The 16,353-nt window shown below is 39.2% G+C and overlaps 2 protein-coding genes across 4 annotated transcripts in view; both read left to right on the top strand.

Moving 5' to 3' along the window:
• The first annotated feature begins 2,909 nt into the window (after positions 1-2,909).
• On the top strand, positions 2,910-13,296 carry caprin1b (cell cycle associated protein 1b). 2 transcript variants are annotated; one of them, XM_027008802.3, is made up of 18 exons: positions 2,910-3,069; positions 3,833-4,012; positions 5,650-5,712; positions 5,833-5,919; positions 6,488-6,726; positions 7,337-7,419; positions 7,929-8,081; positions 8,607-8,659; positions 9,027-9,110; positions 9,228-9,389; positions 9,463-9,571; positions 9,732-9,793; positions 10,332-10,442; positions 10,986-11,132; positions 11,295-11,448; positions 11,630-11,827; positions 12,230-12,336; positions 12,511-13,296. In XM_027008802.3, exons 2-18 carry the CDS (start codon positions 3,833-3,835, stop codon positions 12,595-12,597), a joined length of 2,079 nt encoding a protein of 692 aa, XP_026864603.1. In that variant the 5' UTR covers positions 2,910-3,069; the 3' UTR covers positions 12,598-13,296. The 2 variants fall into 2 exon arrangements, with proteins under 2 accessions (XP_026864603.1, XP_026864602.1); XM_027008801.3 differs by having other exon boundaries at positions 5,833-5,925.
• An 856-nt stretch (positions 13,297-14,152) lies between these two features.
• nat10 (N-acetyltransferase 10) overlaps positions 14,153-16,353 on the top strand; it is a 17,478-nt gene continuing 15,277 nt past the window's right edge. The window contains exons 1-9 of one of the 2 annotated variants that reach the window (XM_027008826.3): positions 14,153-14,188; positions 14,529-14,654; positions 14,755-14,846; positions 15,050-15,221; positions 15,304-15,426; positions 15,513-15,574; positions 15,796-15,910; positions 15,981-16,088; positions 16,306-16,353. The exon at positions 16,306-16,353 is cut by the window's right edge and continues 86 nt beyond it. In XM_027008826.3, the coding sequence (XP_026864627.2) occupies positions 14,541-14,654; positions 14,755-14,846; positions 15,050-15,221; positions 15,304-15,426; positions 15,513-15,574; positions 15,796-15,910; positions 15,981-16,088; positions 16,306-16,353 (834 nt within the window). In that variant the 5' untranslated portion in view covers positions 14,153-14,188; positions 14,529-14,540. The other variant, XM_027008825.3, reaches the window with a different exon arrangement.

The raw sequence follows: 16,353 nt of genomic DNA, 5'->3' as shown, positions 1-16,353 counted from the left end.
CAACAAAATAATTGTTCAGAATAAAAAAATAGACTAACCAATATGAGTAGGAAGCTGTCTTCAGACAGTTTAATGAGAAAAACAACACTTTCTCATGACTTTAACAAACAAATGATCATGCAACCAAATGACATTACAAAAGGCATGAGATTCTGTATTTCTACTATTTTATCATTTAGCATTTGAATCTAACAATAATATTGTACATTTTGCATATTGTTATAGTATTTGTGCTGGTCCTTTTTTGAGAATTTGTTGTACAATTTTAGTACAACCATTATATTTTAGATGTTTTTTTCCATTATTAGTAGTACAATTATTAGTACAACCATTATATTTGAGTCTGCCAAGCTGCAATATGTACCACTGAAAAAGTATGTATTTTAATTATTATGGTAAACACAAGCTTTTTAAGTAGTGAGACTGCATAGGTGAAGACTGTATTGCAGAATATATAAGTACAAGATAATGTCAGCTCTCTTTTTTTTTTTTGGTCTTTGCATGTGGTGCAGAAGGGAGTGGGGTGGAATGGGGTGGGGGTAGCTTTAGCAGTTACACCACAGAGCATTAGTTCTTAAGCGCATTTGTCCACTCTGGACACTTCTGGGTGTGTCATAAAGACTTAATGGACATACCATTTGTATTTCTACCAAGGCTTTGCCCAATTCTTATCTAATGGATCATACAAGTTTGCAGGACACCATGAGGCCAGGCACTCTACATCAACATATAGGTTAAAGTATAATGGGGAGAAAAAAATGCTTTGAGAAAAGGTGAATTAATATGACATAAAATATCTACTAGAACTACAACATATTGTATGTTATTTACACGCAGTGTTTGTGTAGGTCTCTGTCGCCACCTATAGACCAATACGCTCTACACCAAGACAGACATTTTTGACATCTCACACACTAATGTAATTTCGGCATAGATTTTACACATATATGGGTAAACATTAATGTAATTTCTAGTTTAAGCAGTATAGTTTAACATAGCATAGAAAAACCATCTATTACAGCTTTTTACAATTATTGTTGCACCAAAATTGGGACCCAAGACAGTCATTCAATTCTACAACTAATGTATCATTTTTAATTGACCCGAGCCTCTTTGAAAAGTTATCCTCTATAGGCATAACAGTAAAAAGAAAATATTGTGTTAATCTGGAAAATCCTGACATTCACTGCTTATTGAATAATAGGCAAGAACATTAACATTTATATCACTGATCTTTATTGCTTGATCTGAATAGAATATTCACAGTAATCATATTTAATTTTTCGTATTTCTTTAATTATAATTAATAATAATAATACTCCACACGCTGTGATATGCTGGGTGGCTCACGGATAAAGCGTTTTAGTTAGTTATGTAAGGAACTGCTACAATCATAGACCAGTAGGGGGTCTCTGTTGACCAGTGGTTCATGAAGCATAGCTTTTGAATTTTTTAGCGCAGTTTATGTTGCATTTATTAGGTACTTGTTTGAAACTCACCGTAAATGTCAAAAATATTTGCTTGGGAATGCAAAACATTAATACTTTGTCCGCTACACTACGTCCGTTTAAGGGCCGTAATAACAATTATAGTTTGTCTTCACACTATCCGAACTGAAATGTGGTCAGTTCATGACGGGATAACGCTGTAGATATCTGTAGAAGTCCGAGATATTTATTTCCTTCATCCAAGATGATAAGTAACTAACATTCTTTCATGTATTTCTTGTTTATTGATTCTGAATTGTTCGCCGAACTTGGCAATTAGATTGCAGACGTTTCGTCACCAATCGAGGAGACATCATCAGTATATTTGTACAACTTTTAAATTTCTTTTTTATGTATGTAAGTAATTATGGAAAGCACCGTGCCTGTCATAAAACATATTGCAACAAGCCACATTTCGCAACAGATCTCTATTTCTAGCCCTTAGGCTGGCTGAGGTTACACTGTCTATTTCGATTTGTCACAAAACATTGCTGCTCTACATGCTTAGATTTACTGTATGGCATTGATTTAGATCAATTCCTGAACTTCTGAAGATTTATAGTGCCAAGTGCTTTGCCCCCGAAGTATTGCTTATCAAGAGAGACACACAGGAAATATGATTTCAGTAAAATAACTAAAATAATTGCTAATTATTATGGCTCCCACTAAAACATTTTATATCAATTGGTAATTTGTGATACTCGCTTCGGCACCAAATAAGGTGAGAGACGTCAGAGCATGATGGCTGATCGTTAATATCAGCTTTCGAGTTATCAGAAAGATAGCTGGCCTTTCATTGACTTCCGTGTAAGGTATGTCGGTGCCTTAGCTAGCATGCTGGCTAACTGCTTTAGTCAGCTATAGCCTAGAAGTTCAGTGTTTCTTTACCAACGGTTCATTGGTCGTCGCCTTAGATTGTATTATATATACACAGTCTATGGTCGGCACGCAGTCATCCGGAACAGACGGCCGCTCAGACGTACAGTCTGATCACATAAACAGTCGCTCACACAGCTATAAGTTTCTATTAAATTGGTTACATCTTCTTACACCATATGACAAAAAGCAAATGTGCTTGAAACGAACTTAGTTCAGACATATATAAGTGTAACGGCCAACGGTAGGTAAGATAACTAGCTACCTAGCTAAGTTATAAACAGCTTAGAAATTTACTTGAAGGCATTTTGGCGACACTAAAATTGGAAAGGGAGTCGTTTCTCGCCTGTCAAACTTAAAATTTAATGATTAACTGTCAATCTCATTATACTTTTAGCCATACAAATATTTATAATTTCGTTCACTTGTAACTATTATATAATCTTAGTCGAACCTTGGCCTTGTGATATACAATCATAGTATCTTAGAATAGTGTCACAGGCAAATCCTGGACAGCTTCGAAAGGGTCCTTCTTCATTATAAACCTTTTCATCTACTTTCGCTCGTTCTCAGTTGTCGGTGAGGCCGGCGGGGCGGATCCCACAGTAAATTGAAATTGAAAATAAAGCAACACGGTTAACGTTTTAACTATTTTTTAATCCCCATCTGATTAATTTTCATCCCTGTGGACATATTGAGCATAAAGGTAAGCATATGTACGAAGTGTAAGGACTGAACTTGAAACCGTTATTAGGTGAAGCTAGCTATGTAGCTAGGTGGGCATTGCTAGCTAGGCAGAGATGTGCTAGCTAATTTATGTTTGCGTTCATACATAGCTAGTCGTCTATTTAGCAATACAGCTAGCTAGCTAGCTAGCAATAGCGTTAAGTCTCAATTTGCATATCAAACGTGCAATACGTTACTGCTAACCTAGCTAAGATAAGATAGCATTTTGCTACTAACTCAAGATTGCTAACGCTAACATATCTGTTTATGGAAACTCGCTAATAAACAAGTAGTAGCGAACTATAGTATATTATGTCAGATATGTTAGTAGGGATATCTGCGCTAGTATCGTCTTTGGGTAGTTTTGTATAATTATTCTTCAACTGAAGCTGGATAACCTACCCGATAAAACGGTGGTTATAAGGTTTTGTTCATCGTCCTCTTCCAAGCACAGTGTGTCGCGGAGCCTGCTTAGATTAGCATCATGATCTTATTAAACGAAACGGATGTTCTGAGTACTGTTGGCTCCATTTCGCTTGAAGTACACTCATTTTGAGGTTTAGCAGGTATTTTATATGATTAGAGAAATTAATAAGAAGATTATATAACGTAGGATGCAGTAGCAAAGCGATCGTTGGCTAACAATCGAGACCGACTTTTACGTTTGGTTTAGCATATTTTAAGATAATGACAGGGTGCTCTTATTTAACCTATTTTTTAAAATTTTTCATCTCATTGATCAGATGCCCTCGGCAACAAATGGCAATAAGACTGTCAAGTCTGCCAGCCTAGAAGTGGGACTCGCTCCTGCATCAATGGTCCAAATCACAAGCAGTAATCAACTATCCGGTTCCCAGTCAGAAGCCATGAAGCAAGTGTTAAGTGTCATTGAAAAGAAAGTCCGCAATATGGAGAAAAAGAAGGTACTGGTTCTATTCTTAGTTCTCTAGAAAGCCCTTAAATGGTTAGATCTGGGCTTAATATTAAAATTGTCATTTCAGTAAAAGCTTTGTTATACATAGGACCGCTACAGTGTCAACAACCATGTTAAAAACTAGTTATTCCAGGAAGCTGCATTCTAACTTTGAGCATCTGTTATAGTCGGTTCTTTGTTGGTATTCAATAAATTATGTCTGTAAACTGAGTCAAAATGTCAAGTATTCAGTGTCTAAGAGTGTTGACGTTAGGTTAGATGTTTCACTCTAACGTGAAGTGTAGCTAATAACTTATCAAATGAACTAGTCTAGACTGATTACTTTTTCATGATCTATGTATTAAGAAGGGTATTTTACTTGTAATGTCCTTTTTCCTGGTAATAGTTAAAGCTAACTTCAAGCTCTCGCTATGAAAAATTGAGATTTCGATTTGGAAGCATGATTGTTTGGAAGCTAGCTAAGCTATCGTTACTGACGAGCATTGCTGCGCTTAGCTTTGAACAAAACCCAGCAAGCTATCCAGGCTTTTGTAGATGTTTCACTCGACGGTACGATGCGATTAGTTGGTTTATAACGAAGAAAGCACGATTTATGGCGATATGAATTGTTATATTTAATAATAGTATTGCTAGCCTTCTTAATACAGCTTAGCTGTATTTTATCATACAGACCCAAATTTTGTTTGCTGTATTAGCTGATGGCTAGTTATGATAGCGTGTAAGGCTAGCCAGTTAACTTTTATCCTTTTGTATTGCACAGTGCGGCTTGGCCAGATGCCTCGAAAGCGTCACTGAAAGATAGCTAACTGGGAAAAAAATTATATTTAAAATGATCTTTATCTGATGTGTACTGTCATGGCTTGTCATAATGCTTAGGAATCAAGTTAGTTAGCTAGATAACGCTAGCTTAATTGACTAGTTGTGCAATGGACGTAGTTAGCTACAGAAGTGTGAAAAAAATTCTCCAAAATATGTAGGTTAGTGTTAGCTAGCTAACTAATTGTTAAACAAACATTTGTTTTAGTAGTGTTTATAGGTAGACTAAATGCTGTTTATAAGAATTTGTATATAGAAAAGAATAACATTTAACAGCGTGTATCTAACAAGCTAGGCAAATAAGTTATATTTTGTACAAAATCGAAGCAAGTCGGTCGCTGACAGGTGCATGATGCCAAGCTTTTCGCTAGTCTAGTAATCAGGATTTCGTTCCTGTGTGTACGTGTATACAAGTGGGTCTTTTTTTGCTTGGCTTTTGTAAAAGACACATTCATAACATAATTGACAATTACGATTTCTGTGTCATGTATGTATGTCTTGATTTGTATTGGTTGTTTAAGATTTCGTCCTTATTAATTCCTACCTTGTTTATTACATTTTAGTTAATTGCGTTATTAGCTGTGTACCTTTTTTGTGTGAATATGGCAAGAGATTAGTTATCATCTTGTAAACTGGCTTACTATCCAAGTGCTCTCACCTTAATCACTTTTGTAGAAGTTTTATAAGGCTTTTCTGTATTTCATCCTGTGAGATTAGTCCATTTTTCTAGCCATAAGATTTTGTAAGGGTTTTCTCATCCTTGTGTTTAGATATTTCTAATGTTGCTCTATTCCTTATCTCTTCCCTTAGAGCAAGCTGGATGATTACCAGGCCCGAAACAACAAAGGAGAGCGTCTCAACCAGGACCAGCTTGTGAGTGAAGCACAGCCCCATGCAACATCGTAGCCAAGTAGTATAGCTTTGCCTGTTAGCGTTCATTAACTTTGTCATTTTCTTGAAAGAAGTATTGTTTTTGTTTCTTGCTTAATGTAGGAAGCCCTGTCTAAATACCAGGAAGTGATCAACAATTTGGAGTTTGCCCGTGAGCTGCATAAAAGTTTCCTAGCTTTGAGTCAAGATGTAAGCGTAAGCAATTTAATACTTTTAAAACAGCAACCACAGAAAAACCATTAAGATTACACACTGTTCATGGGAATCAGTGTTGGTGTCACCATTGCTTTTTTAGCTTTTTAAATTGACCAGTAGTGAATTCCCAGCCATGTGACCTTAGTGTAAGACTCATTATAAGGCATTAAAAACAGTATTATATACTAACATTTAGTACAAATTGAAATTTCAGCAAATGGAGAGAAAAACATCTAAAATATAATGGTTGTATTAAAATTGTGCAACGAATTCCCACAAAAGTACCAGTACAAATCTATAATATATTAAATTTGGAGACTTAAGAAAGATGTAACATTTTACAATGCATGAATGCTGACACCACTACCACGCAAAACTTGTCTTGTGCAAAGTTGTAATTACAGATACTTTAGACTTCTCAAGTGAACTCACTGTAGAGTTTTTAAAATGTGTTTGAGCGCCATTTTCAGCAGGATGAAATTAAATACTTTTTAGTTCTTAAGCATCACTTTGTTGGCTGCTCAGGAAGCTGTAACCTAGTTTAAATTGTGGCGTCCTGCAGATCCAGAAGGCAGAGAAGAAGGCAGCACGACGTGAACAGCTTCTGCGCGAAGAGGCTGAGCAGGTGATGCTCCGGAAGGTTCTGGAGCTGCAGTTCATCCTGGACCGACTTGGGGATGAGGGTGTGCGGCAGGAGCTTGTGCAGGTAACCAGCGTACCAGCACTCCTCACTGAGACTGACCTCGTTGCCCTGGATGACTTCTACAAACTGGTGGGGCCAGAACGTGACCAAACCATACGGTTAGTGTAATAAGGCCTCATCAGCACACCGTTCACTTTCCACAATAACACTAATGATGATTAACTACATCTGCGGTTCAGTCAGCATTATACAAAGGCTGGGGTGGAGGTGTGATGGGCTACAGAAGGGGACAACAGGGGGTGGTGGGAGTTGCCATGGCAGCTGAGATGGATTGTGGCTCAGTAAAATCATGACATCAGGGGTAGGTACCTCGACAGAAAGAGAGAATAGATTATTAGGCATGTCTAGGTATGAGGGTGTGTATATTGAGGAACTGTAATGTGCAAAGATGGGCTCCAGCAGATCTAGCTATGGCAGAACAGCTAAAAGTATAGAGCCAGAAGGAAACACTGGCATGAGGGCACCCTGGAACATCAGAACTCTGTTCAGTCAACAAACTTGATTGGCAAAAGAGGGTTGAATTGACAGACATAACATCCCGGTTTACCATAACTCTCAGTGCCCATGGACCCTCAGATCTACACACTTACCTAAGATGGGAAATAGTTATATTTTATGCATGTTCTCCTCTTGTCCTTCAAGCAGCTATTTCATAGTCAACATGGCAGGTTTTCCATTAACAAAGGAGTGTATGTGACCCTCACACAGGTTAACCGACCAGTATCAAGAAGCTTCACAGCATTTATGGGACCTCTTGGAAGGCAAGGACAAGGCTGTGGCAGGAACAACATGTATGTGGAAATAATTGGGTAGCGAGGGGGTCTAATTTCACATTGTCATAATGCTTCAGTTACTGTGCTTAAAGAATTCTGCATACATTAGAGCTACTGTTGGCTAGTATAGAAGTGCAAGGATCATTCAGGTTATGTAGGATACATTTCAGGTAAATGACTGGATTAGACCCATGTCGCACTAATTGAGTTGCAGTCTACCCCCAGATTTTAATACACAGTTAATTTTGTAATTAGAAATTGTCTGTGTACTTGTATCCCCTCCGACCCTTCCTCTAAAATGTGTTGGATGCCGGGGTTTTGTTGAGTATAATGCTGAATATCAGTGGATTTATGTCGAGGGAAAGGAAGTAATTTGCTAAACTAAGCTGCTCACTGACTTAGTCAGTTAGCAATTAGACATTCACTCAGTCATGAATGAGAAAGATAAGCAATCATGCAGACTGCTTAGTCTGGTAAGATGCCCATTTAATGTGGGAGTGTTGAGCATATCGGGTTTCTCCTTTCAGATAAAGCCCTGAGGGAGATTTTGGAGCATGTGTTGCAGAGTGGCTATTTTGATCAAGTGCAGTCTCATCAGAATGGCGTGTGTACGGAGGAAGAGGAGAAGCAGACAGCCGTGGCAGAGTCCTCTGAGGCAGACGAGCAGCAGGCTGACACAGGTTGCTCTTGTCATTGACTTCATATTGTCCAGTTTAAAAAGCTGTAGACTTTTTATAGTAGTTACAGTACTTCAAAAGAATCCTCAAGGTTTCTAGTAACCAATATTTATACTTGAGAAAATTAATTGTGACAGGGTTTGGCAGATTCAAGATTATTTATTTTATATTTTTAGATCATGGTTATTTTGTTTCTCTCTCTTCTATATTTAGATTTACATTTACATACCTTAAAGATGCATCTCTAGCTTGTCTTGGCTATGTTCCTGCTGCACTGCTTCTCTCTGTTGGGCTGCAGACCTTTCCGTACTGGCCTATTTCAGTAGCTAGACTATGAACTTTGCTGAAAAGTTGCTTTATATTTGTCCATATTCAGTTTTTATAAAGGCCAATGCATGTTTGCTCATTTGAGTGAGCAGTGTTGTTTTGCTTATCATGTGAAAACTACAAAACACAAGTTTTAGCTTGCTAAGGAGATGCACTCTACATGCAATATGAACTCATCTGAACTTTCATCCTATGAAACAGAAGGTGAAATGACTGAAAGATATGCAGAGCCCATTCTAATGGAAGCTACAGAGGTAAAAACTGAAGCTCCCACAGTCCGTAATGGATATATGGCGGGTGGGAGACAATGACATTAAAGTTTAGCTGATATGCTCAGGCTGCACTGTGCTTTTTGTTGGTCTATGATATGATTTGCAGTGCAGATGTGTTTCCTTTGATTGGATTGTTTAACCTACTACTTATCAGCAACAAAAGTGTCCAGTAGCTGACTTGCTGGGCCAGTTCTTGTATTGCTAAGGGCTACAAGGATGTCTGCTAGATTTGACTTTCCAATGAGGCACATGAAGCACAGTGTTACAGCTGAAGCTGTCCCTGAAAATGCAGCCCTGTTTGTGTAATGCCACAAATGTGTGTAATGCGTGGTGTTTTTTGTCTGATCAGTTTGTAAATAGACAGTTCATTCCAGAAACCTCATACAGCAACGGTGAGAAGGAACAAGGAGACAAATGGAGTGCGGAAATTGAAGTAAGAGATTATATAAAATCAGCACTGAGCTGTTTAGACTTGTTTTAGTTTTGTTTTTTAATTAGTTCTGTAGTCATGTTTCCTTCAACAATAAACTCCAGCCCTCTCACTGTTCAGGTGCCGAGTTCCCTTCAACAGCCGGATCAGATGACCCCCGTTATTCCAGAGCCCCATGCGGAAACCTCTGTGACCCCTACACCCTCCTCAGACCCCTTAGTCAGAAAACAGGTGGTTCAAGACCTCATGGCACAGATGCAGGGCCCTTACAATTTCATGCAGGTAAGTAAGATCACAGCTGTTTGCATACAACAGTTGTGCATATGAGCACTGCTGAAATGTTCTCTTTACTCAGGACTCCATGCTAGAATTCGACGCTCAGCCAATAGACCCGGCTATCGTATCGGCACAGCCTATGAAGCCTACCAAGAGTATGGAGATGCCACAGATGGTTTGCCCACCAGGTTGGTACAGCAGCTGTGGAAAAGCTCATTGGAGTCATGTTGGCTTGTGACAAAACTGTCTTTCAGCTTTGGGAGTGTTAATCATGGTGGCTTTAATAATATTAAGTTAGACTTGTATAGCACCTTTCATGTACTCAATGTCACTTTACTGTATCCATAGTTCATCCAGAATCCTGCCTTGCACCGTCTCCTACCATACCTGTACAGCCTGAACCCACACAAGTAAGTGTGGATCAAAGTATTTTCCACTCTGAAGTTTATAAAGTCAGATTGCCATGTCAAATGCATATTTTGATGTGTAGTTTCTGTTGGGTTTAGAATGTCTTGCTACTGACGGCTGACACATTACAGAATAAAAATTTACTTTGTACTCTCCCGTGGTGTTGATTTAAGTTCCATAAAAGTCCTTTTTGTTTGTCTTTGTTTTGTTTTTCGTTGCACACCACCCTAAAACCTTTTAAAATGTGACACCTCATCTGAAATGTAGTGTGTTTGAAAATGTATACACACAAATATTAGCTCTTTCTTTCAAGTTGTTATATTTTTATATTTGAAAAATTTGAATGATTCCATCCCTTCTACTCATTGTACAAATGAAGCAGGAAGTAGTTGCATGTCTGCCTTTGGGCTGTCACAACACTACTAAACATTATCTGGGTCAGAGATCCGAAGGTGCTGGTTGATGTTATGTGGTGTGGCTTTTTCAGTGTTGAAAATCATGCATGTAGAGGTGTTTGATAATGCATTGTCTGTGCTTCAGGTTCCCATTGTCCCCCCTGCCCCAGAGGCCTACTCCACACCACCTCCTATGTTCCAGCCCACACTCCCAGCAGAGCCTCGGCCACAGGCCGATTCCATCGACCCCATTCAGGTGAATGGTCAGCCGTTTAATCACGTCGTTTGTCAGTAGTGATTAGGTGGCTAAGAAATGCTGCGTTTAAAACAGGATGCCTCAAGATTAGTCATAGTCTTTGAAGGTGCCTTCCTTTGAGTAGCATTTTAACCCGAAAGGTAGGTTAGCACACGTTCATGTAGGGTAAGGTTGAATATTACAGATTTCATGCCATTATTATTCAGTTAGATGATATTAGGATACAAGTACCATGTGTGGAAACTTACATTTTAGTAGCTGAATAATTTAAACTTCATTGTGTTTATGGCAGTTTTGTTAACAGAAATATATTAATGTATTTCCTGTGCAGTGCTTCCTTCAGATTTAGCCAGTTTAAAGCAACCATAGCTGTCTCATGCTGTCTTCCAAATGGGGCAGCCTTCATCCTCGGAACGCAGAAATGCTGGCCAAAAATTCCCATCTAGGCACGCTGGTTGCTGCTTTCTGAGTATCTCGCAGAGTGTGGGCGTCTGATGTTTCCTGAGGCTATTCCCATCAGTGCTAAGTCTGTGCTGTTTGCAGGCATCCATGTCGCTGGTGGAGCAGCCTCCTCCCTCTGCGGCTCTCTCTGGTCCCTCCCAGAACGCGCAGGTGTTCCAGCCAAGCTCCAAACCCATCCACAGCAGCGGTATCAACGTCAACGCAGCACCATTCCAGTCCATGCAAACGGTAATGTGCTGTCAAGAGTACAGGCCTGAACTGTGCCAATTAGGCTTGCCACCTTCATAATAACAATGTACTGGTACAGAAACCCCCCCCCCCAGTGAACTGGCTGGATCTGGGTTGTTAACTAATTTGAACTCTATATCCTGGATCTTTTTTTCCCCACAGGTATTCAATCTTAATGCACCTGTTCCACCAGCCAATGAGGCTGATTCTCTCAAGCAGAGCAGCCAGTATACAGGCAGCTATAGCCAGAGTTTTAGCAGCCAGACGCAGCACCCCGTGGAGCAGACAGACATGCAGTCTGAGCAGCTCCAGGCTGGTGAGCACTATTCAACACTAACTCTGGACAGCTTTGTCCATTATCTTGATAATCCCAAGACAATGTGCTGTGGTGCTTCCTCTATATCACATTGGTGTGATAAAATCCCTCTTTGTTTTAGATGAGTCTGTCAATCTGCTCTGAATAGCAATGTCTATCTGCTTGTTTTCCTCTTTTGCAGTGGTTGGTGCTTTCCAAGACCAGTCTCTTCCCAGTTCCACAGGCCAGCAGTCGTTGTCTCAGCAGCCAGCAGGTCAGGGGAGCGCATTTGGCCGGCAGACCCAGTCCTTCTACAACAGCCGTGCGTTGCCTCGTGGTGGGCCTCGCAACTCCCGGGGTATGATCAACGGTTACCGAGGACCATCCAATGGTTTCAGAGGTAGAGTATGTGTGCAATGCGTCACTTGGATGTTATCAGGTGTGAAGGTTATACATGATGTACATCAAGCCTGTCCCACAGTACAGTGAGATGGCCACTGTAGAGGTATCCGCACATGATGATAAAATACTCTAGCTCTGACTACCAGGGTGCTGCATCACCTGGATTCTTGTAAGATTAATATGTCCCTTTTGCTTTTTGAGTGTTGGCTCACTTGTTTTTCCTTTTCCATTTAATTCATTGGTGCAATGTATGAAGTTGGACAGGGTAGGGGTACCAAACTGAGAGTAAGAACAAAAAGAAGCTGTTTTTCAAACAGCTCACCAAATTCCTAAGTAAACAGTAGTTTTCATTTTAATGACTAGTAGTTTGTGTTTGTTTGGGGTTTTTTTTAACTTGCAGGAAGTTATGATGGTTACCGGCCAAACTTCTCTGGTGCTCCAAACTCTGGTTATGGACAGGCTCAATTCAATACTGCTCGAGACTACTCGAACAGCAACTACCAGAGGGTAAGACATGCAACATCCAAAGAGATCCTGTTGATGTGCTAGTCACGCATTAGGTTTTGCTGTGAAGGTTACTATTAATTCATTTCTGAATTCTAGTTACTTCTCATTGATCCAGGCAGAAATAAGGGGTACAAACAATTACAAAAGTAATAAATTGTCATATACTTTCTACAGGACGGTTACCAACAGAATTATAAGCGTGCCACTGGACAAGGTCCTCGAGGAGTCCCACGAGGAAATGGCCAGGCCATGCGGTCCTGAGAGACTTTTATAGTGACTTGATATCTTGGGCTTAAGTGAACACTCGGTCAGATATGGAAAGTGCATATATTCCAGCTCACACTTTCATTTGTTTCCATCAGTGGTATTTTTCCTCCTGCCATTTGATCAAAACCTGCTTTGGCATGATTGAAAAAAAAATAATAATGAAAAGGATTCGTTTTCTGGACACAGATTAAGCAAATTAAAAATGACACTGGCAGTACTTCATTAACATTCTGTGTAGTGTAGGAGTGCTAAATCTCTATCTGGAAAACCATAGATCAAGTCTAGTCCTGAACCTAATTACTATGTTTATGGTAATGTTCCTGTGAAAGATTAGCATAGTCAAGGACTAAGCTTAATCTAGGTTATCGCCCTATGTTTAAATGCGAGAGGACATCAGTTGAAAATTCACTGTCAAGGTTTTAAGATGGCCTGTAAACTTGATTTCGTAAAGAATCGTTAATTTATTTTTTGTAAAAAAATAAAATAAAAACAAAAAGCAAAATACCTGCCACTGCTGATCTGATCCCCGGAAATACTGCTTTCTTTCCCAATTTGTTTGGTCCCTTTAAAATACATTTTAATTTTTAAAAACAATTTTTGGTACATTTTAAAGAAGCCCCCGCTCTTCAATTTGTATATTGATGTTGCTTTAAGAATTTCAATAAAGATGTGTTGCATAACACTTTGCTCTAATAGTTTTGTTTGTTTGTTTTTATGTATATGAAATTGAAATGTATTTAAATGAGCAGTCATGGTGTTGGTGGCCCTATAAAGCACAACTGTTGCAGAATATACTCTGATGGATCACTTAATACATATTTACACTCAAAATTCTTATTCAAGTATTTAAAATTCCAAAGCGTAATTTTACATTTTACAAGTCAAACTGACTGCCCAAACTCTCACTTGTGCAATAAGATATATGCAGGCCATTTATGGCTTAAAATTTGAAAATCATGAAGTGTCAGTGTAATAAATGGGATATTTTCCATAAAACCTTAGGCTATCTAAACATTATGTCTAAAGATTAAGTGTTTGTTACAGACCTACAAGCTGCATATGATCACTCTTCTAATGCACACATGTGTAACTGTCTAACCCATCAAATCCTGATTAAAACGAACAAAAAATATTCAGCGTCATAGCACTGATTGCCAAACTAAACGCAAACGCTCTCAATGAGCTTCCACAAAGCATCCGGTATTTAAAACGTGCATGTCTTCCTTATTTTAAAAGCAGGTCCCCTATACACAGGAATGTATATTATTTATTGTTATATAGTTTATTTAATACATGTTTACAATCTTTTAACAGTTTGCCTCTCTACTGTTAGGTGTGTTATTTTGCAGTCATATGTTGCAAAGAAAAACAATGGAGTAACTATTGACTGGATATGCAAGACATGTGTAACATGTAACAGATTATCGATGGGAAAACACGAATAAAACTAATCTAAATGAGAAATGGGTGTATGCTTGTTGAAGGGGTGTCGGTCATAGTAAAGACAGCTACATGCATGCTTCTGGGTCCTTCCTCTGCTTTGAGTCGCAGAATTACAACGTCTTCTCTAGCGCTGTCGTACCACGTGAGCATATAAAGCATGTGTGATATCTTGGTGTAAAGGAATTGTTTATATTTTGAAATTAGTTAGCTAATTGATCTTAAGTGGATCTTTGTTCTTGTTAGTATTTGAGGTTTGATTTATGCGGATTTTAAAAATTTGTCGGCTTTTACGTAAAAAATATATAAAAGAAATTGTACTAAGGTGGTGAGATGTATGAAACTTACTAGCTAACGTTATCTAACAAACTAGCTAGCTAATACTGTGGCGTACAGCCCGTACCATCCGAGGTAGCTAGATTGCTCTTTTTCTTCAATCCGCTTGGTATGGTGGAAATGTCCTAAATCTTATTCAATTCTGTTAGTAATAGAAAGCCATGGCAACGTATCGGAAAAAAGTTGATAATCGGATTCGTGTGCAAATCGAAAATGGAGTCGCACAGCTTCATCGCACAATGTTTGTCATTGTCGGTGATCACGGCAGAGACCAGGCAAGTTCGATAACTAACATGGATACTGGAGACCAATCAGCTTTGATAGTCAGTCAATACTGTGTAAAGAACACTTGTTCCATGTGCATATGCGCTTTAGGTTGTCATTCTACACCACATGCTCTCCAAAGCTACGGTGCGAGCACGACCGTCCGTCCTGTGGTGTTATAAGAAAGAACTTGGCTTTAGCAGGTATGACTGCAGAGCTCAGTGTGTACCTGTGATTTTATGTTGGAATAGAAGAAAGGCTCTTTACCCAGGGAGCCCAGACTGATCATAGTTTTGCTCTATCCATCTCTTAACCCACTGCATCAGATATTCGTGTACTTAGTTGCTTGGCACATCTGGGGAATTCTCAGGACTGGGCAAGAAAACATTATATCACTGTTTTGCAGTAACCGTAAAAAGCGGATGCGGCAGCTTCAGAAAAAAATCAAAACTGGAACTCTGAACCTGAAGCAAGATGACCCATTTGAACTTTTTATTGCTGCCACCAACATCCGCTACTGTTACTACAACGAAACTCACAAAATCCTGGGCAACACATATGGCATGTGTGTTCTACAGGTTGGTAATGCTTACTGCCTTCTTGATGCCCAATTATTGTGGAGTTTAGTGCAATATCTTTCCTTTTCAATCTTCATTAAAGGACTTTGAGGCTCTAACTCCCAACCTGCTGGCTCGGACTGTTGAGACAGTGGAAGGGGGAGGCATTGTAGTGATTCTGCTCAGGACCATGAACTCCCTGAAGCAGCTCTACACAATGACAATGGTGAATGGCACACTCAACATTTGTTAGAAAGCTTTTAAATGTTTGTCAATGTAAGTCTGATTGGCATTGTGCATTGTCGCTTTCAGGATGTCCATTCTCGCTACCGGACAGAGGCTCATCAGGATGTTGTGGGAAGGTTCAATGAAAGGTCAGTGGGATCTTAGGATCTCTTTTCAGTTTTTAGATCTTAAATGTAACTTATTTTCAGATAGTGTGTGGTGGAAGTTATTATAGTATTTGAATACCTGTATTGCATTTTTATCTAAATCATGCTAACTGTCCAGTTGGCAAATGTCATCCTACTATTTTCTTAATGTCACCTTAATGATGTCTTAGTGTTTTCCTGCTGACATCTTTTTATCTTCACAGATTTATCTTGTCTCTCTCCTCCTGTAAAGCCTGTGTTGTCATTGATGACCAGCTCAACGTTCTGCCTATCTCTAAGCACATTGCAAACATCAAGCCTGTCCCACCTAAACCACAGGTAAGATCTGGGTGAAACATGATTTTCAGTACATTCACTACAGCCTCATGACCTGTGCCTCTACCAAAAGGATGACGGTCTGTCACCACGAGAACAAGAGCTAAAGGACCTGAAGGAATCCCTGCAGGACACACAGCCAGTGGGCGTTCTAGTGGATTGCTGTAAAACCATGGACCAGGTACACCCAGATTTTTTTTTGGTCCCAAATTTTGAAACTCAACACAGAATCTTCTGTGATCCAGATTTTTGTTGTTTGTACTAATAATTTGTTTCCTTTTCCATCTATTTTTCTATGCTTAAAAATCACCAAAACTACTTTTGAAGGTGTTGATAATGGGGGGGGGGGATACAAATACAGGATTTCCATTCATTTTATTTGTTTGTGTGGGTTCTAGGCCAAGGCTGTGCTGAAGTTCATTGAAGCGATTTCAGAAAAGACGCTG

Source organism: Electrophorus electricus, chromosome 6, assembly GCF_041902795.1.
Source record: "Electrophorus electricus isolate QZ-2024a chromosome 6, ASM4190279v1, whole genome shotgun sequence".
Taxonomy (NCBI): domain Eukaryota; kingdom Metazoa; phylum Chordata; class Actinopteri; order Gymnotiformes; family Gymnotidae; genus Electrophorus; species Electrophorus electricus.
Note: the sequence above shows the minus strand (reverse complement) of the source record. Positions and strands in the feature narration are given on the sequence as shown.